The 22,083-nt window shown below is 27.9% G+C and overlaps 1 protein-coding gene across 1 annotated transcript; it reads right to left on the bottom strand.

Annotated features, from left to right (window-relative positions):
* Positions 1 to 19,290: 19,290 nt before the first annotated feature.
* On the bottom strand, positions 19,291 to 20,337 carry LOC107641556 (uncharacterized). Its single transcript, XM_016345042.3, has one exon. The coding sequence runs from the start codon at positions 20,335 to 20,337 to the stop codon at positions 19,291 to 19,293; it is 1,047 nt and encodes a 348-aa protein (XP_016200528.1).
* Between the last annotated feature and the right edge of the window lie 1,746 nt (positions 20,338 to 22,083).

Genomic DNA, 22,083 nt, shown 5'->3' with positions numbered 1-22,083 from the left:
CCTTTATTTTTTTGCCCATTCCTCTTTGACCCTTCAGGCATACTCCGATACTGATTGGGCCGGTGATCCCACTGATTGTCGTTCTACTACTGGTTACTTTTTGTTCCTTGGCGACGCTATCATTTCTTGGCGTGCTAAGAAGCAAACGTTCACTGCTCGCTCAAACACAGAAGCTGAGTACCGTGCCTTCACTAACACCACTGTTGAGGTTATATCGGTTCGTTGGCTTCTCGAAGATCTGGGTACTCATCAGTTGTCCCCTACTGATATTTTTTGTGATAACCGCAGTGCTATTCAGATTGCCCATAATGATGTATTTCATGAATGCACCAAATACATTATTGATGTTGTTCGTCTCATTGCTGTTGGTACACTAGATCAGATTGCTGATATCTTCACGAAAACTCATCACCCGACTCGTTTCCGAACTTTGTTATCCAAATTCAAGTTGGTATCTTGAGCTCCCACTTGAGTTTGAGGGGAGATGTTAGAGAATCATTAGAATCAATTTAGATCAATTAGTATCATCTATATTTATATAGTATATCTGTATATTAATTATAAGATTCTATGCCTTTATTACTTTGATTCATCTAATACCTATAAATACTCTTATATTCTACCTTTAATCACACTTAATAATACACTTTTCATATTATTCTCTCAATCTCTTGTTTCTAACAAAGTGAATCATCACTCATGTAACTATCTAGCTAGAGGAGTGCACATAGTTATGATGAATCAATATAACTACTCATCTAATGAATCATGCTCAAACAACTATTCACTACAATTACAAGATATTTAACAAGAATAAAAATAAAACAAAAATTCAGTATTGTGTTTACATGTATGTATTTTATGCGAAGATGATACTTGATAAAATGTGTCTTTATTATTATAATAAACATTTATAAAAAAAAAACACAACATGGTCATTAATTTAAAATAAAGATAAAGATACTTTTTGAGGTTTTCTACCTAAAGATATCTTTTGAAAAATTATATCTAAATATACTCTTCTTAATTTTAATATTAGTGCAACTAAGTATCACTTAAATATTATCTTTTATTTAACTTTTAAAGAAAGAAAAAATAAAATACAAATAATTTTTCTGATTTTTAAAAAAATTAGTACATAAAAGTGGACATTCAAATTAATTAAATAGTATTCAGATTAATTAAATAATAATAAATCCATAAAAAGATTGACCAAATTAAAGACTGATTTTTAAGAGATAAATAGTATTTTTTTAATATATGAATAATTAATAATTACCTCTAAACTTACTAATACATAAATATTTATCTCTCTCGCATCATTCTTTTCATATTTATAGCCTAATCCTTAATAGTATAAGCATAGACATAATATTTTCCGGAACCTTTATTTACTTTTAGCCATATACATTCCAATTATTTACATTTATTTTAAGCAATCAAACAAGATTAAATATATACATTCAAACATTCAATTTCATTAAGTTTCAATCAAAAGTATCATTTAGGTTTTTTGACATATAAAAGGCCAATTATGCTAATCTAACTTTTATTTTAATTCCAATTTTTTTAGACACCTCTTGAAAATTCTCTAACACTACTTTTTCCTATATTACAAAAAAAAAAAAATTAAGACAAAGAATCCTTTTTGGCTGAATTTTAATGGAGAAAAAGGGAGACTTTTTTGCCTTTGAAATTTAAAACTTGTAGCTATAGATTATTTGAAACACTTAGAATATGATTTATGAATAGGATGAAATCAAATAAGATTCTTTTTTATGATGCATATATGGCCGAATTCAGAGAGAGGAGAAAAAAACTTTTTTCTCATCTTTTGAACTTAAAAATGATTTTTTTTATTCCTTAAAATTCTTAATTCCTAAACAAGAAAATAAAAAAAATGAATCATCTTCCGTAAAAACATAAGGCCAAACCTTAAATAAAGGAAAAGAGAAATTAATTTTTAATTTAATTTTAAAAAAATTATATGAAGATGAAGAGGAAGGTGAGAAGAAAATATTAATTATTAAAGTGATATTTTAATTTGAGCTTTAGTTTTTTCCTAAACCAAGCTTGAACATAGAAATCATGAAAGCTTTTTCTCTGTTTTGAACAAAAATAACTATTTCTAATCACGAAACATAAAATTATCTATAAAAGAATAAAATTAATATTATATTCATAAAAAATAAGTTATATGACAAAAATACTAAATTCATAAGAACGTTATTGTAAATAATTTTGTTTAAAATAAAAAAAATTAAAATTTTGATATTTTTATCATACAAAATTTATTGTTTATGGATATAATATTAATTTTTATAAGTAATTTTGTTAGTGTTATAAATATTAATAGATAAAAATAGTTATAATATATATATATATATATATATATACAAACATTTTATATTTATGACTTTATGTATCTATATATTCTATATACATTAATCATACATTATAAATAAGTAGGAGTGATAAAATGTGCTGAATTTATCAATTCATCAAATCAATTTGCCAAACTTACCAAAAGAAATGACTAGGTTAGAATTTAAAATTCGTCAAAATTATATTGCCCAAAATTCATAATTATATAATTTTTAAATATAATTATTTAACTGTTATTTTTTATTTATTTTATTTATTTTATTTTATACTTTCACATATGCACTTCTATATGCACTTCTATAGTAGCTAGAAACTTGATTTAATTCTTAAAATTTTCTAATATTACGATTTTAAATGAGTTTATCGATTTACGAAATTTGTACTAAATCAGACGATTTTACGATTTAAATCTTGTGAAGATTATTTTGCGTTTTTTATTTATTTTTTCGATTTCACGTAAAATCTCGATTTTCTCTGCCTTATGTACTTTAATAAAAATAATTTTATTAAAATAAAAATAAAAAATATGTAAAATTATATGATAATTTAATTAGTTTTTAATTTTTTAATTATTATTTTTTTAAAAGAGTGTAAACTGACTAGCACTTTAAATCCGTTTTTAGACGGAGCTTGACGGGGCGGGACGAAGTGTCCGTTTTGGCACCCATAGTTGAAGTCTTGAAGGTGCATCGTGCATGCCTTCTCACATTATATAAGGGGGACGCCAAGCCCGAGGAAGCATAAACAAACATCTCCACCAATAAGATTCCCTCTTTTTCCACCTTCCTCTCACAACTTCTGCAATAATCATGCGCCTCCACCGCAGCGACAAATACTCCTCCCCCGCCGGAACCATGAGGTACCGGGGTGTGAGGCGGAGGCCATGGGGACGTTATGCCGCTGAGATAAGGGACCCTCAATCTAAGGAGCGGCGTTGGCTGGGGACATATGACACGGCGGAGGAAGCCGCTTGCGCCTACGACTCCGCTGCCAGAGTCTTGCGTGGCCCCAAGGCGAGAACTAACTTTTTGTACACTACTTCCCCTCCTCAACCTTCTTCCATCTTCCTCACCAACAAAAACAATCATAAAGACATCCTTAACCGCAGTAGCCATCTCTTCTTCAACAGCCGTAACTGCCACTTGGGTGGTTCTTGGCCTGACCCCTTCTCCTCCTACTCCGTCCCTTCTTCATTTTCTACCTTCCAGCAACAGCGAAACCAGCAGCTTAACTCCACAAACATGGTCCTCCCCCGTGACTTCATAGCCCCTTACACCAAACCCAAGGGCAGTTTAGTCAACTCATCACATGCTGGCAATGCTAATAACCCTTCTCTTTCATCTTCCTTATCGTACCCCAAGGGCAGTTTAGTCAACTCATCTTCCATTAGCCACCATTTATCCTACCCCAAGGGCAGTTTAGTCAACTCATCAAATGGTAGCAATGCTCCTAACTACAGCGCAGCCTTTTCTTCCTCTTGCCTGACGAACACAAACAGTCTCGGTTGTGGCAGTGATAATAATTATAAAGCTGATGGCAGTGAATACTCGCAAGAGTTCTTTCATCACTCAGACTCATCATCGGGGTTGTTGGAAGAGATAGTTAGAGGTTTCTTGAAAAGTCCAAAGCCCACTAAAAGTGAGTGTTTGTTGTTATTAGGTGCTCCTACACCTACTTCTCCATCCCAAGTACGTTCTTCCCACCTTAAGGCTGACTCATTTCCTCCTCTTTCCCCTGTTTCCACAGGCGACACCATGAAGAAAGACCAGGATACGGCGGTTCCCTCTAGCATGCCTTTTACTCAGGAGAACAACAACGTTAACAACAACAATAATAATCATCATCATCATCATCTTGAAGAGTGGCCTAACATGGAAGACATTTTTCATCAGTACCCGGACTTTCTTAATTAGATTAGGTCACGTACTTTATAATATGCACTCTCTGTGTTTTTCTCTTCTTTTTCTTTTTTTTATTTTAGTATATTAGGTCGCTGGAAGTTTAACAAGTTTAACTAGTGGTGTCTGCTGCTTCTGCTTCGATTTACCTTATGTTAAGGTAGCTATATATTATAATGTATCGTTGTTGTTCAGAATTCAGAAAGCTGATAGATCTAATCTCTATTTAGGGTTTTTTATTTTTGTTTTGTTCGTAGCTAGCTAAGTTTCGGAACTCACTTTAATGTGTACTCTCCTACCTCTCCTGCTATAAATTTGGAAGGCACCTGAATGAGACTCGCAAGTTGAATATCTAATATGAGAAATGCTATCGCAGCAACTTTTGTGATTTCCACGTTAACGATGATTTTAATGGTGTGAGATTGGTTTGAGATTTTATCCAATAGCTCACTTTTTTTTGCTGGTTATATGCTCGTCAGAATTTAACAAAGTTGATGGCTTCTAGACTTTTCCTAAATTTCTTATATGTATTAGTATTCTAGATTTATAATACTACACATAATAATATTAGACAATGCAATTTTAAAGTTTTTTTTTTAAGATAGGAGACTCGAATCCGCAACGTCTTAATTGAGTATGGGGAGACTATGTCATTTGAACTATTACTCATTGGCAATACAATTTTAAAGTTAAAAGAATCTATTATAGAATTAATATGCTATGTTAATATTAGATAGAATAATGAATATTTTTATGGTGTCTATAAATTATATATGTTTCAATTTTATTAAAAAATAGATTCTATAATAAATACGTCTTTTAATATTTATATTTAAATAAATTAGATAAAAAATTTATAGACGCCATCAAAATGTCAAAATTTATAGGCATCATAAAAATGTCTTTTCTAAGACAGTTAGAGTTTGCATTAACGCAAACCAAAGAAACAATTCCGTTAGATTATTCTAGAATGTCACATACATATCAATAATAAAGTTAGGGAGATAACTTTTAAAGTTATTTTATATAATATAATATTTATAATTTTATATATATAACATTTTTATTTATATATTTATAAAATTTAAAATTATATAATTATTTTAATAATAATTAATAAATATTAAATAAGATAATATTGAACTGTTAGAACTATTTTTTAAATATTATTACATATGGATATATGTACACATCCCACTTTGGGGAAAGTAAGAAAAATTAGGCAAATACTACGTCAGTTAATTAAATTAATTTATGTGCATGGTGAATGTTCATGTCACCGCTCCCCACTCACCACTACTACTATACCTGTGGTCTATATATGGACCAACTTATATATAGGGGGACTAAATATGACGCTTATTTTAACTATTTGTGAAAGTTTGAGAGGGTTATCTCAAATGAACCACCGTAATATATTATTGTGCTTGTTTGACTCTATTACCAAGGATTCAAGTATTAAACAATTACAATAATAACAAAATTATATCTTATCATGAAACCATTTTTTTAATCTAAATTATATATTTTTTTGTATTTAATATTTCAATCCGATAAACTAAGGACTAATTTGTTACGAATTGTCGTTACGAATTGGAGTTTTATTTAAAGATTTAAATTCTCTAGTACGACAGGTCAAGAACTAATTTATTGGGAATCTAAGTTCTATTTAGCGATTTGTCGCTGGCCAATAAATTATTACATGCACAAAGCAAAATTTAAGCTTCCAATACTTATTTAAACAGACGAGTGAGTGACCATTCGACTAATCTAAATTGGTTTAAATTATATATCTAACGTATCTAATATTCCAATATACGAAAGCTTTTAGTGAAGAATTTTAATAACGTAAACAACTAGCTAGGAACAAAAGAGAAAATTAAAACATAATTTCAGCTTATTATTGTAAATGGTTGGGTGGGAATATAAATTTTATGTGTATATAAGTTGCTTTATTTTTTCTTCTACAACTAGAGTTTCTATTATAGTACATAATGATTATTAATTATTTATCGCTATATATGTATGTTGGCACCTTAATAGAGCTACTTGTTTAAATATAAAATTATCTGTACCTAATAATACAATGACCGAATTCTTCAGAGATAATGAAAAACATTTTCTGCTTAACCATACCTTTTTCATTACTTTATTATTATGATTATTCACTTATTAATCTGAATGTTAAATTTAGAACGTGAAAAAGAAATTAGTATCCAAATATTATCTAGGGATCATTAGAATCAGGACGAACGCAGGTGGCACCACACAAAAGCCTAAAGCCTTGTTGGTGGCAAAAGAAGTTAGTAAAGTTGTTTGTGAACAGTGATGAGATCTTACTTTCTGCATATGTGGAGTGAAATTAGCCTACCCCTAATTATAATATTGTAATAATAAATGAGAAATGCTAGCAATTTATAGCTGGTTATTTTAATTTTAAAAAATAGTTTATATTAGAAATATAATTATTAATTTTTTTTTTTAACTCTAAGTTTTGGGATAAAAGATTTTACGATATGATATTAGAATTCTGTGTCGAAAACGTCAAGAGTTCAATTTTTAATAAATCCCAAAAATAAAAAAATCATAAAACAAATAAAAAAAATCTATGCAAAACTCAAAAGTCTCTTATTTGAGAAAGAATATTAGAGATATAACCATTATATTATTTTCTCTTATCAGTTTAAATTTTTGGAATGAATAATTTTATGATAGTTTAAATAACATGAATTAAATGCCCTTATAGTTAAAAACATAAAAAAAAAAAATCTTTTGTCAATTTTTTTTTAAATATTTACTCAACGCATTCCTTTTTATCAGTCACTAGCTAAATCCATAGTTATCATATGAATCTTGGAATAGTAATTTAAAAGGATTACCAAATAAATTTTGATTAAGAATCAACAGAAAAAGAATAGTTGTGTACTTCTAAAAAGATTTATTGATTGTTAAGAATATAATTGATACTTCAATGATAAATAGTGCATAGAAGAATGAGAGTGAGATATATTATATGTAAAAAAAGGGAGTAAAATTAATAAATAAAAACAACAAATTTGAGTGTAGAAAAAAGTAGTACAAAATAGAAATAGTGCATAAAAATAAGAGTGGAAGATACCATAAAGTAAAAAGGGAAATAATAAAACTAAAGTGATTAAGTGACTACTACTTAAAAGGAACAATTCAAGTATACATTACAAATATATACTATAATTTTAGAGTGAATACCCCATCCGGCCCCTGACAATTATCTCGAAAGGACAACGAGGCCCCTAAGAAAAAAAAACACCCAATCCGGCCCCTGATAAATTTTTTTTGGGACAGATTAGCCCCTGTGCAAAAAAAAAATAACATTTATTTTTTTTGGCACAGGGATCTCGTTGTCCTTTCGAAGTAATTGTTAGGGGCCGGGTTGGGTTTATTTTTTTTGTCAGGGGCCGGATTGGAGTTTTTTTTTTGTCAGGGGCCTCGTTGTCTTTCGAGGTAATTGTCAGGGACTGATTTGGGTTTTTCTCATAATTTTATTTTCTTATTTTCAAAATAATTATCCAAAAACAAAAACAAAAACAAAATCACACATATTAGCAAGAAAGAATGAAAGTGAACAATATTACACAACAAAACAAAATGAAAAAAAAAGTTAAAATAACTTATAATAAAAAGAAAAATAAAATATACATATTTATAATATCATTTAATCTCTTTATTAGAGTTTAGAATTTATTTTTATTTATATATTTTAAAATTATTTTTGTTAATAATGTAAATTTTTTAATATTATAACACTATTTTAGTAATTTAATGTTTGATTCGAGAAGAAAGTGTTACTTTCTTATATGTTTAATTCTCTCCCTAGCTAGTAGTATTATCTGAAGGTTGATAATAAATAAGGCAGGTAACCTTTAATAATGTAACTTGAGAGCAGGGGCAGAAGACAATGACATATCTATGGTCATGGAAACTTCAGAATATCTACTATAATAGCTAGTGGATTCCAAATGAGAAAATGCATTAAATATATAATCAATAATTTAATAACATAAGTTTTAAAGATAAAAAATAGGGTTTCGTGGATTCCTAATATAAACACTCAAACAAACAAAAATTTTTCTCAATATAAGAAAAATCATGCAATCTCTTAAAAAGAGTGACGAGTTTCTAGAGATGAAAAAGAAAAAAAAAACGGTTATCAATTTTTGTTGTTAAAATATATTAAAATTAATTAGCATTCATTAAAATTATTTAATATATTTAAATATTTATTATAAAACATTACGTCTTCATTATTTCAATTCTCTTTAACACTTATACATACATATTTATATTATATTAGAATAAATTACTATTTGTACCAATAAAAGATACAGATACTGACAAATGTACCCATATAAGAATAAAACGACAATTATAACCACAGAAGATAGCTTCCGTGTGCCAAGAGTATCCGGACGTTGGTTACACAATTGGTACGTTAGGGTATTCTTGGCACATAGAAACTATCTTCCGTAGATACAATTATCGTTTTATTTTTATATAGATACATTTATCAGCATTTATATCTTTCATGAATACAAATGATAATTTATTCTATTATATCATTTTATACAATTTAAATAGACATACAAATCTTTTTTTATTATTCTCTTTTACCCTTTCCAACACTCTTCTTCATATATTGTATATATATAGTAAGTGCACTATTTTTTTGTTCCCCATAGGAATGAAAGGGAGAGTAATAGAGTATGATATGAACTTAAGTTACTACACCACCTATAATATAAATAGGAACAATAATCATACCAATATAATTCGGACAATAATATCCCAGCAATCTCGCCCCTAAACCCTAAACCATAGCGTTTCCAGTGCGGACTCGTGACAGTATTTATCCTTGCAATGCAAAACACTAAATTAATTAATAACTGAAAAACAAAAAAAAATATAGAAGATCAGTTAACAAATTCTCATAATTAATTATCTAGCAACTAATTATTAAAAGAAAACTTTCATTTACAAACTCAGAGATACCAAACACCTACTTTTGTATATATTTTCATTTTGATTGGAATAATATTATTACAGACTAATAAAATTTATTATTTTTTATTAATATTTAGTTAATATTTTAAATCTTAATTATTAAATTTTAAATTTTAACATTTAAACCTAAAATTCTAATGGTATCAAAAATAAAGTTTTGAACAAGTGTTTTCTAATATATATATATATATATATATATTTCGAAGGTCACTTGAAACTAGATTGTTTTTTTTATCTAAAAGTGAAGTTAATTTTTTAGAAGTAGCGTTCGACTTCTTTGTTGTTGAGGTGTCACTGTCTAAATTTTTTGTGAGGAGATGAGGGTGATATTTGCAAGGGATTTTAATGCTTAAGTTAACAAAAATTCTAAACAGATTTTTAGCAAATTAGGTCTTAAATATACATGAGAATGTCAGTATCTTTATAGTAGAATTGATAACCATTTTTTTAAAATAGTAGTTTCGTCTTTAATGATGGATAATTATTTTCTTTTTTCAAAAAATTATTGATATCTTTTTTATAAAAAGAATAAGATATCTTAAGAGATAGTTATTTGACTCAGATAAATAAGATTTTAATTGCTGTCATCGAACCCAATCTCTACAAAATTGGATAAAAAAAAATCATCCTTTTGAACATATTTTTTTTAGGCCTGACCTAATATTTTTTTATCAGAGTATAAACAATATTAATAAAGTGTTGGATAATCCTACCATTTTTCTTTTGTTTTATCTTCTGATTCTCGAAAACCAAATTATTACAATTTTGCATTGCTTGATGTCACATTTAGATATCAAATGAGTGTTGATATAAAATTATGTTCGTAAAAAATGCTTAGAAAAATTATCCTTATTTACCAAAAAGATTTTATTGTTGACAATACTAATCACAAAAATATTTAAATAGATTTTTACTAAAATTTTATTCCCTATTGCACTTTTAACTAATCGTAAATTTTAAGTTCTTACCATTAACTACTATTTTTATTTAAAATATTTGGTAAAAAAGAATAAATAAAAAAAGTTAAAGTTTATTTTATTTAATATTTATTAATTATAATAATAATTAATAAATATAATTAATAAATATTAAATAAAATAAATTCTCTTTTTTTTTTATATAGCAAGTAAGTGTATAATATTATTGTCTATTTAATTTTTTTTATCAATATTTCGGTGCCTAAAATTTTTTGTGGTCAGAAATAGTGATTTTTTCAAAATAAAATTCGATAATGAATGATTCTTAAATAATTTTGAATGGTATTAATTTATAATTAAAATTGTGATACAGGGTAAATATTTTGTTATTAGTCTTTCATCATGTAAGTCACTATCCCATAAAAAAAATCATGTAAGTCACTAAAGTTTAGTTTGGTAAAGTTTTTGTTTTTTAAAAATAATTTATAAAATTTAATTTTTAAAAATTAACTTTTTAAAAGTTGTAACGTCTGTATTTGATAAATTAAATTAAAAATCATTTTTAATAAACATAAACAACAATAAATAATTTTAAAATTTAAAATTAGTATAATAAACATTAATGTAAAAATTAAATTTAAATATTAATTAATATACGAAGTTATATTAGACTTTTTAATTTTAAAAAATCCCTCTTTAAGTACTTTTAAAAATACCAATAGCAAGCACAAGCACATAAATATTTTTAATTTAGAAAAAGTATAGAACAACTCTTAACTAACCAACTTCAAACGACTACAATTAATACTTACTAATTTTATATTTTTTTTAAAATAAAATTTAAATAATTATTAATTAAAGACAATTTAAAAAATCAGGATTACTAATTAATGACAAGTTGGCTGGTTAGATGTTGATTACCTAACGAAGTTTAAGAAGGAAAAATATAGGGTATCAACATATTATCTATCAATTTATTGTCAATAATAATTAATTATTATATTTTAAACACATATATAAAGAGACACATCCAAAAAATATATCTATAAAGACACTTTTATTAAACACAGCCATAAAAAAATATTTTTATTAGATACATCTATAAAGATACTTCCATTAAATATAGTTATAAACAAGAGTCGGTAAAAATTGTCAGAAATGCTGTTAGTAACGTAGGAAGATTGTTAAAAAAATTGACCAGACTAAGTCTAAGCCATGCTGAAACTTTTTAAAAATGTATTTAATATTTTTTTTTTCTTTTTGTAGATCTATAACTCTAATTCGAAAAATTTTTAAGCTTAAAACTTACTTCTTTTTTTTATTAATAACTTATAATTTCATGATAAATTTCTTAAGATACCTACCTATTACTTTCTACGGAGAAAAAAAAAAAAAACCTACATATATATAACTGTAAATAACTAAATATCGTTCTGATGGCGTGGAGATTAAACCTTTCCAAGAAAGCAGTTAGGTTAGCCCAAAATATGGTCCACATGTATTGCACGAACAAGCAAATGATACATGCATGTGTGCTTGAAAGCTTAAAAGCACTAAACTAAAAGACAAAGAATAAATACTCCCTTATTAGCCGCATGGATCAGAGATTCCATGGCATTAAAATTGAATCTTAAGGCTCCACCTAAAATCTTGAATGAAACAGTAGTACCAGTACATGCTCCTTATATTTCCAGCACAATTCAAACCGAGAAGAAGAGAAAGAATTGATGATGCTGATGACTGCATGTATTAGAGAGATCAATAATCAATATAATATACGGATATCTTCTCAAAGATGGAACATGTAGGTACCCACTTCCCTTTCTTTCATTCATTTCTCCATACATCTTCCAACCTTTAATTTGTGTTTTGTCTCTTTCCCCCTCCCCCACTCCCCTCTCTTCATTTATGGCTCCCTCTCCCCGGTTTGACCCGTTAGATTTATTAATTAAATTAGTTGACTTGATTAATAACTAATAAGAATAATAAACATCTTCTCAGAAGCTTAAACTAATTTTTTAGTTCACCAATAATCGAACTCTTGACCTTTCGGATCTAGAACTCTAATACCATGTCATGATACCACTCATTCCAAAAACTTCAGCTGATAGAAAAAAATAGCACTAATAATTATATCTCTAATACTCCCTAAACCTCCATTGTACATATTGTACAAATATTCCATTGGCTCCTCATACTTTCCCTTAAATAATTAAATAAAATTTTATTTTATGAGGAGTGTTTTTTTAGTTTTATTTTTTATTAAATTAATTATTATTTTAAAATTTTAATAAATTATTAATTAATTTATATTTATTACATATTTTAAGTATTTATTAATGAATAAATATTTTTTTATTTTAAAAAGTTTTGATATTTATTTTAAAATATGTGTATCATTAAAAAATATGATTAATTTGAAAAAAGTGAATATAGAATTAAAATAAAATTAAAAATATAAAATAATTTAATTTAATATTATATAATATATATTTTAATTAACGTATTATATCATAAGACTGCCAGCAGTAGAGGATGGGTTGTCTATCTTGAGAATTCGGGTTCAAGGCTTGCTTTAGTATTTTGGAACTATTTCATACTTCTTTGCGCTTTGAAATTTCACATCGCTCAAAATGTATTGGATAGCAGGTGTTTATAAGTCTCAATACAAGAGTAATAGAATGAATGGATCACATGCAACGGTCGACTTTAAGAAAGATGAGGATTATTGTTAAACATACTTAAATTAATAAGTGGCTAAATTGATTTTTTTTTTGTGTAGTGTAAGTTTTTTTTTTTTTTCAATGTGAAGTTTATGAGCGGTTAGAATTTAGAATCGGCATTATAATTTTTTGATATTACGAAGCATTAAACTTATGAAAATACTGCAAGTAAATTGAATTTATAATTTTTAGTACAGTTACATAACCAAGTTAATATGAATAAATTTTTAAAGTGGTTTTTCAAATTGATGTTGTATATTATAATTTTTTTTTAATTTTAATTGTATTAATTACGTTTTTAAATTTGGTAAAAATACTTTATGTTAGATTCATTTTTTATTAATGACGTGTTGATATAATTTGATGATGTAAACTTTTAATAATATGTGAAACATTATGATTTGATTACCTATAATGGTATGATAATAAGTCACTCAGTAATACTAATATGTTAACATGGAAAGTTATATCACATATTAGAAATCTATTTAGTTATATGTCACATATATATTATAATATTATTCGACCACGAGTTATTCATTATATTATTATTGTATATATATTAAATTAGTCCCTCATTTTACACTAAATAATTTATTTTAGTTTTTAAAATTAAATATCATATGTACCAAATTAATTTTTTCATGAGGTTTTTTCTCATTTTTCTTGGTAAATTCAAAATTCAGGATGATGATCATCATTATCATGATCATGATCATGATGATATGATGGTAACAGAGCACTCAAGTTTGGGGGTAATTACTACGCAACGCAGAGTTTGGGGCATGGGTCTTTATGTAGCTAATCAAATTTGGATTAAAATGAAAAAGAAAGATAAACTAAAACCGTTTTTCATTTTTTTAAAATATTGATAAAATATTTTATATTAATGACAAAAATATAAAAATACCGTGGTTAATTTATTATTAATTTTTAATATACATAAAATATTTTTATATATACAAATATATAATAATTAATTTAATATTTAAATTTTGTGTATTAATAACAAACATTTTTTATTGTCGACATAATACTGATCTACTTTAAATATCTAAGGATTTAAGTAAAACAAAAATACAAAATAAAAAAAGATAAAGGATGTGAGCGTTATATATATATATATATTTGTTATTTTGTAATAACATTTGTATAAAGTTACTGTATGCATAATCATATTATTAGAGAGAGAGAGTATAAGACCTTAATTTTGCTAAATTGAGTGCGGATCGGAGTAACATCTATTTGACACGGAATGGATCGTCATCAGTTTCAGCTTTTGCTTCTCTTTGTCATAAATAATTGTGTTTACGGATTTGAAAGCAATGGTGCTAGAGACTTGATGAACTGAATGCATGGCTAATAGTTTTAATTGCTACAGTTCAGTTTAATTTTATTGTTCTGTACTATATATGGTTATTGGATAGGTGCAGAACTTGAGGAAACTGTATGTGGGTCATATATATATATGCATGCAGAAGAAGAAAAATACCGTTGCTAGGTTGTCTCTCGGTGCAGTTTGTGTTAGTGTTGCAAGTGTGAGGAGTGTCGAAGTTAGTCCCAAATCAAAGAAAGTAAGGAAGAGTGAGAAGTTTATAAGATGAGAGACCCATTAACTTGACACCTTAAGGTTTTGAGTTGGATGTGGTGTCTTCTCATCTTATGTTCTCTCATTTGATTCCTCCCCGAACTCTGGAGAAAGAAGGAAGGGTAGAGAGATGTTATTAAGACATAAAAAAATATTTAAAATATTATCTGATCCGTTAGGGTACAAATTCGGAATTGAACCATGAACTCTCTCCAAATCTCTCCTCATAATCACCCTCAACGGAGTCTATTTTCATACCGGAATATTATCATATTTTGTATTCTATAGTTAACACAATAATAATTATTGAGTGATATTAAATATAATAAGTGTGTAATTATAAATTAAATAAAATTATTTTAAATTATTATCATTCTATTATTATTGACAATTTTTATTCTAAGTAATAAAAGCTTCTATTGTTATCTATATCAAAAAAGCTTTTATATATATATATATATATATATATATATATATATTTATTGACTAATTATTTAAGTTTTTGAAAAAAAAAAACAGTTCTTCCCAATAACTAGATGGATAACTTTTAAGAATTATAATAGTTGAGCAATATGATGTTTTTTTTTTTAAATTAGGAGTGAAATTCAAATCTAAAATTTTTAAGTGAGAATGGAAAGATTATGTCATTTAATTTGAGTTATAACTCGTTTACATACTTTATAGTCATCTTGCGATGGTACAACATTGTAATTAAAGTATATATGTTATAGAAATAAATTAAAAAAATCCATTTGTTACTAATTAAAATTAATTCTGATCCCCTTATCAATTTTATTTTTAATTTATATAGATATTTTTATATATCGTTGAATCATTATTATTTGCATAAGAAGAAAATTAAAGAAAAAGTTCACCTTAAATTTAAAAAGATATGATTCTATTTATTCAATTCCTCACCTAAATCAATTTATATTGAAAGTACAATGAGCGAACATGAAAAGGAAGTAACACTGATGCAAATTAAGTATCGAATAGAACAAATAGGACTGCAAATAGACATATAACATCTTTTTTTTTTTCTTTTTTTTTTTTTGGGGACCATGGACATGTAACTCCTTTCCAATTAATTAAGTAGTTATTGAATCGGAGATCACTACAAATTCTCAAAATCTTATTTTTTCCAATTATGTTAGAGAACCCACAACACATTCAACAAATTTCAATCAACAATTAAACAAAAATTCGCATATTTATAATGTTTTTGAACTTTTTTTTTTACCTTCTTTAATTTTTTTTCTCTCAACACAATAATTTCATTCACCACCATTAAGACTGGCAATTCATATTCTATTCGCGGGTACCCAACACGTTTGGATAAGATAAGCTATCCGACCCGCTGCGGGTAGGGTAGAGATCGGTTCGGGTGCACCTTATATATAATACATATTTTATAAAAATAGGTATATAATGAAGGAGGTGAGAGTTAAACCTACAATCTCTCTCATATAATGACTTACAATAAGTGAGCAATCATTAATTTAGTAATTTAGAGCATTAGTTTTTTTTTTTAATTTTATTAATATATATGAAATTCGGAATGATTGAATTTTATATTTACTTTGAAAAAATTTGATATTTTTACGGATAGAATAGGGTTTGGAACTTTAAAGTTTGGGTAGGGTTAAGGTTGAAAGATTCTCAACCCACAAATAAAGTAGGATAAAATTTTAATAAAATTTTTAACCCACAAATAGGATTAGAGTAAAATCTAAATCCTATCTTACCCTACCTATTACCAGTCCTAACCACCATCAGTCGTCACCCAATACCATAGTTAACTGCCAGCCCGTCAATCACCCTCTTACTGTGTCGAATTTTCTAAATTCTAAAGTCTAAATCATAAATTCTAAATCTAAATTTTAATCTATAAATTATAAATTTTATATCTTAAATTAGTTTTTATTTTGTTTCAATTTAAATGTTCTTTTTACTTTATTTTAATTTTTTAATTATTGAATATTTTTTATGTTCATTTTCTTTTAATTATTGACTAATTTTTAAATTAATTATCAATTAATATTATTGGCCCTCTAAATTTTTATTTCAGTCATTCAGCTTGGTCAATCTGTACGGGTTTAGAAATGATTTTTTTGTGTTGCATTTTTCTATTTTGTGATGGTTTAAACATCCCCAAATGAATTTCTAATTAATAAAGAGTTGACTATTCTGTGGGGATTTGAACCACCACAATAGCCAATGATGATACACAAAAAACAATCCTAAAAGTGAAGGTACCGACTTGCTAATTTTAAAACCATAAAATCAATAAAAAAATTATAAAAAAAGGATACGGGGTCATAAAAAGGGAAGCAAAATCATAAATTTAGGAAAATAGTTAGAAAGGTAAAATACCTCATAGTAATAATCGATTATTTTATATATGGATAGAGACTGAGGACATAAATTTTCTGAGCATTTTCATTTGAGATAACTCTTTCTTTTGGTGTGTTTGTTGTCTTTAAGCACATCTATTTCCTTTATAGTTCTTTATAATCTTATATTGCCTCTTCAAAATAATGTCCACTTTATTTTTAAAACTTTTTATTTATTATTTAATCATTTAACTATTTTTGTATTTCAGTAATTAATTTCTAATAAGAATTTAAAAACTGATTCTTAATAAAGATTAGATATATTAATTTTGTAAAAATTTAAAAAATTAATTTCCAAACTTTCACAAAATTGACAATCTAATCTTTATTAATTTTTCAAATACTTATTAACTAAAACTAACAATATTTTAGGAAAATAAAATTTTTATGAACAAATTTTGCCTGTTCAACACAAAAAGGTTTTAACATTTTGAAACAATTTTTTTTGTTAATTACAAAAAATCTTTGAATTTTATGACAAATAAATACTTTATTAAAAACAAAGGATGAATTTTGTGACAAATTTTTTAATGTTACAGTACATTTTGAACTTTTAAAACAAAATAACTTTTGTTATATAAAATAGGTTAAGCTTTTGAAATAGAAAGATTTTTTATTACAAAATATTTTTAATTTTTGTAACAAAATAAAATTATATTTTAAAATATTATAAACTATTCAAACAAAATAATATTTTGTTACAAAAACTAAAATAATTTATAACAGAAAATTATGTTGTTACAAAAAAATAACAAATTATCTTGTCGTTAGAAGCGATCATTATTTTATAACAATAATTAATTTTTGTTAAAAAAAATTGCAACAATTTTAAAATAGGATTGGGCCAGGGTTTTGCCATGATCTAGTGAAGATCATAGGCCATTATCAAAATTATATCCCACTGAAACAATTAAAGAAACACTAAAGATATCGGTGACAAAGTTCCTACTAGATATCTTCTCCAAGCTTAATCTTTATTTTTTATGGACCCTCTGCTAATTTGATCACCGAAATTCTTTATAGGTACAACCCTATTATTTAACTCGAAGGCAACCGTATAAGTGATTTGGAGATTTCCATTTTTATGCCCTTACAATCTCGTAAAAGTAATTAATTCTATAGCGAAATAGTTCTTATATTTATGTTTATTATAACTTTTTTTATTTTTTAAAAATTATTTATCAAACATAATTATTGTTATTTGTATTTACTAAATTTTTTTAATTTAATTTATTAAATATTAATGTTACGATATTTAAAAAATATTTTAAAAAATTAATTTTAATAAGATACTCTTCAAAAATAAAAAATTTCTCAAACCAAGCGCTACTTTTTGATTTTTCGAACTAAAAAAAAGTGATATTATATATCCAAATCTTTTTATGAAATAAATTCAATTAAATTAAATAATCAAATTTAGAATAATAATTATAATTAAATTTTATTACATTAGATTAATTTTATTGAACTTGATTAATAAAAAAATTTGGATGTATAACATTATTAAAAAATAAAAAAAATCACTACTTGAGAAGTAGGAGGAGAGGTTATAATGAAGCCAAGTCATCCCGTTTCTCGTTTTGCAAATGTTACAATAAAAAATGCAACTTCCTTTTTCTTTGTCTTTTGAAGGAGAGAAGTAAATGGAAATATATTAATGGTCAATGATAATTGATACCTAGCTAATCAATCTATTGAAGCAGGTAGAATTTACCTTATTTAGCATTAATTAATTATTATAATAATTAATAAATATTAAATAAGGTATGTTATGACTATTTTTAACTGATTTTTTTTTGTTACCAAACATTTTCGTGCAATAAAAAGGGGAATATATTAGGGTTTCGGCGTCTCCCACTGATCTCACTCGAAGCTCTCCCCCTCTTTTACATTTTTTTAGGATAGATTTTTGTTTGAAATCTGAATGTTTGTTTGGATATGTGGAAACTCCAAAGTAGTTTAAGATTATGAATGTTTGTTTGGTGATTGGTTTAGGAGTTTTGATTATACATTAATCAGTGGAGGATTTATAATTTGCACTGATAAAATATGATGGGGATCGGAAGTTTTCATAAACCTCCACAAAAAAATCTGCGACAAACAATTAAAAATCTTAGTGGAAGGAGAAAGTTTATTGGTATGATGACATCACAGACGGATTTCACAAATCGAGGAGGCACCAGCAGATCCATTACATAGTGATGAGTTTGAAACCCTAAAAAAGCAGCAAAAGATAAACGAAACCAAAATATAATATAACCAAATTGATGCACAATACAAGCAACAGAAGCTACAAAGTTAAATTGAGACAACACAAGCACGCCATAAATCGAAGTAATTTCAGAATTATGCATCCCGAAAAAGGTTTTCTACGATAGAGCACTCTACTTCTGCATGATTATTATCGTTATTCATCATCATGTTAGGCAGCATAACCATATTGCTAAAGCCATTATTATTGAAACCGCCACCAAGCTGCTGCATGTATTGGAAACCCTGTTGATCTGAATGAACGCCGAAACCCTCGTCTTTCTTCGACTCCTCGGGGAAAACAACCAGAGGAAGAGGACGAAGAGGAAATGGTGAGTGGCAAGAACCGTCTGAAGCAGTGGTCCTGGTACCTAACAATCTCTCACATTTGTTGAGCTTTGGCTTTTTCTTCAAGAAACCCTTAACTATTTCTTCCAACAACCCTGACGACCCTGAACCTTCATAGAATTGCTCCTTTGAGTCTTCTTCACCACCACCGTCAGCTTCATTATTGTTAGTATTATCGGTCTTATTGCTTCCACCGCCACAACCGAGATTGCTCGTGTCAGGATGTGAATTGACAAAACTGCCCGTGTTGTAGGATAAATTGTCGGAGGAAGAAGAGGCTACTAAGTCTCGGTGGAGAAGCATGTTGATGGAGTCAAGGTTTCGCTGTTCCTGAAAGGTTGAAGCAGAGAAAGGGTCAGACCAAACCCCGAAGTGGCGTTTATGGCCGTTGAAGAGTTGGTTATGATGACAAGGGAAGCTGAAGTGGTTATGGCAGTTAAGGAGATTGCTATGGTTGTTGGTGATGGTGATGGAAGAAGGGTAAGAAGGTAAAGTATGGTACACGAAGTTGGTTGTTGCCTTATGGCCACGCATGGCTCGGGCGGCGCAGTCGTAGGCGCAGGCGGCTTCCTCCGCAGTGTCGAAAGTCCCCAGCCAACGGCGCTCCTTGGACTGCGGGTCCCTTATCTCGGCGGCATAACGGCCCCATGGCCTCCGCCTGACGCCGCGGTACCTCATGGGTCCGGCAGTGGGGGCAGTGCTGGTGTCTCGGGAGGTCTGCTTGGTTCTGGGGTTGTTGGGAGGTGGTTCGGAAAGGGGTGGCATGCCGTTGAGACGGCTCAGTGCTTGGTCCATGTGATGAAATGAGGTTTAATTAATTTGTGTTTAGAGAAATAAAGTGAAGGTTGAAGGTTGAGTGATATGATGGGTTATTTGCAGTAGGGAGTAGAGTATACAGTATACACTATACACTACTAGGTAGGTTTGGTGATATTGATAGAGGTGTCCTCCTATATTTGTGGGAACGCATTATAACGACCCTGCATGTCAGTTTATATACGCATTTTAATTATGTGTTTGTCGGCAAAAAGATGGTTAGAGATGGTTAAATATTTTAAAAATAAAATAACTTTGAGTTTTAGAGATTTAAATTTTAAGTGTACACAAAGATAGATCTAGAAATATTATTATGGAGCCAATAACATATATAATATTAAAAAATTATGTAAAAAATTATATAATATAAAATATATTAAAAAAATATACCGATAGAAAATATATTTTAAAGTATAAAAAATATTTGAGTAGTTAATTAGCTTTTTTTTTTTTCAAAACTCTTGTATGAACTTGCGGCGGTTTAAACTGTCGTTTTTTTTAAAAAAAAACCCACATAAAATTGCGGCGGTTTCAAAATTGCCGCAGTTTTTTTTTTAAATCCACTACCGAAATAGCGGCGGTTCTATAACCACATAATTGATTTTGCGGCGGTTGTGCCAGCGGTTCATTAGAACCGCCGCAAAATCATATTACCACCCCCTAATAGGCGACGCTTAATGAACCGCTGAAATTCGGTTTTGTGGCGGTTAAAAACCGCCGCAAATCCTTAAAAAAACCACCGCTATTCGGTGTGTCTCTTGTAGTGATAATCATCTTGGTCATCCTCCTCATGATGATCCTCCCTGTGATCCACTTCATTTCCATGCTCATCAACAAAGCATCTAGTAGATGATTATCGCGGCAGAGGATGTAGAAGATGTGGAGGAGGTGGAGTAAAGAGAGGAGCCATGCTAGATGTATCGACGGTAGAGCCATTTTGCATGTGATGTATGTATAAGGAATGAAAAAGTATAGATAACCAACAATATTTTTGAATAATGTGTAAACAATGTTAATTAATAGGGTTAAAAAAGTAAATTAATCTTAAATTTAATTAGTAGCATTAAATTAGAATGTAGTGTATTTTTATTTGATTGGTGGTTGTTCATATTGTTCAAGATGATCATTGTTTACTTAGCACTCTCCGAAATGAAAACATCTAGAACACTTGAGTCTTCATCTCATTGAACTATGTGGATAAGTGCTGGCGGAGACATGTTCGACTCTGTATACTACCCTCCCTTTCCTGCAACTGCCAATTGTCTGAGTCCAGATTTAATCTTCTGAAATCGGTGGGAGTTCTAGACCTCCTCAGATCTGTATCTTGCGTTTTTCGAGGGTCTTTGTTAGTTCCTCTTTAAAGAGATGCTAAATAAATGCTTGTCAAGTTTTACTTTTTAGAATAATAGATATGATTTATTTGAATAATATTTGTATAAAGGTAAGATTCAAGAAAAGTTATGGAGGTTTCCTAAGGGCACGAAAATTATTTTATAAAATGAATGAGGGTAAAGGTATAATTTTGAAAGGAAGGACATGAAGGTCATTTCATAAAAGATTGGAGCTTGAATGGTAACTTTAAAATCTAAGAGACATGAATGTCATTTATGCTAAAGTATAAAGCCAAAACAATAATATCAAGGCTAAAAGATAAGGAGGTCAATTATTAAAAAATTGAGGATAGAATGATAACTTAAAGTAGAAAAAGACATAAAGAAAAATTTT

This window comes from Arachis ipaensis, chromosome B5 (assembly GCF_059453495.1).
Source record: "Arachis ipaensis isolate K30076 ecotype BB chromosome B5, ASM5945349v1, whole genome shotgun sequence".
NCBI lineage: Eukaryota > Viridiplantae > Streptophyta > Magnoliopsida > Fabales > Fabaceae > Arachis > Arachis ipaensis.
This window is presented reverse-complemented; position numbering and strand designations above follow the sequence as displayed.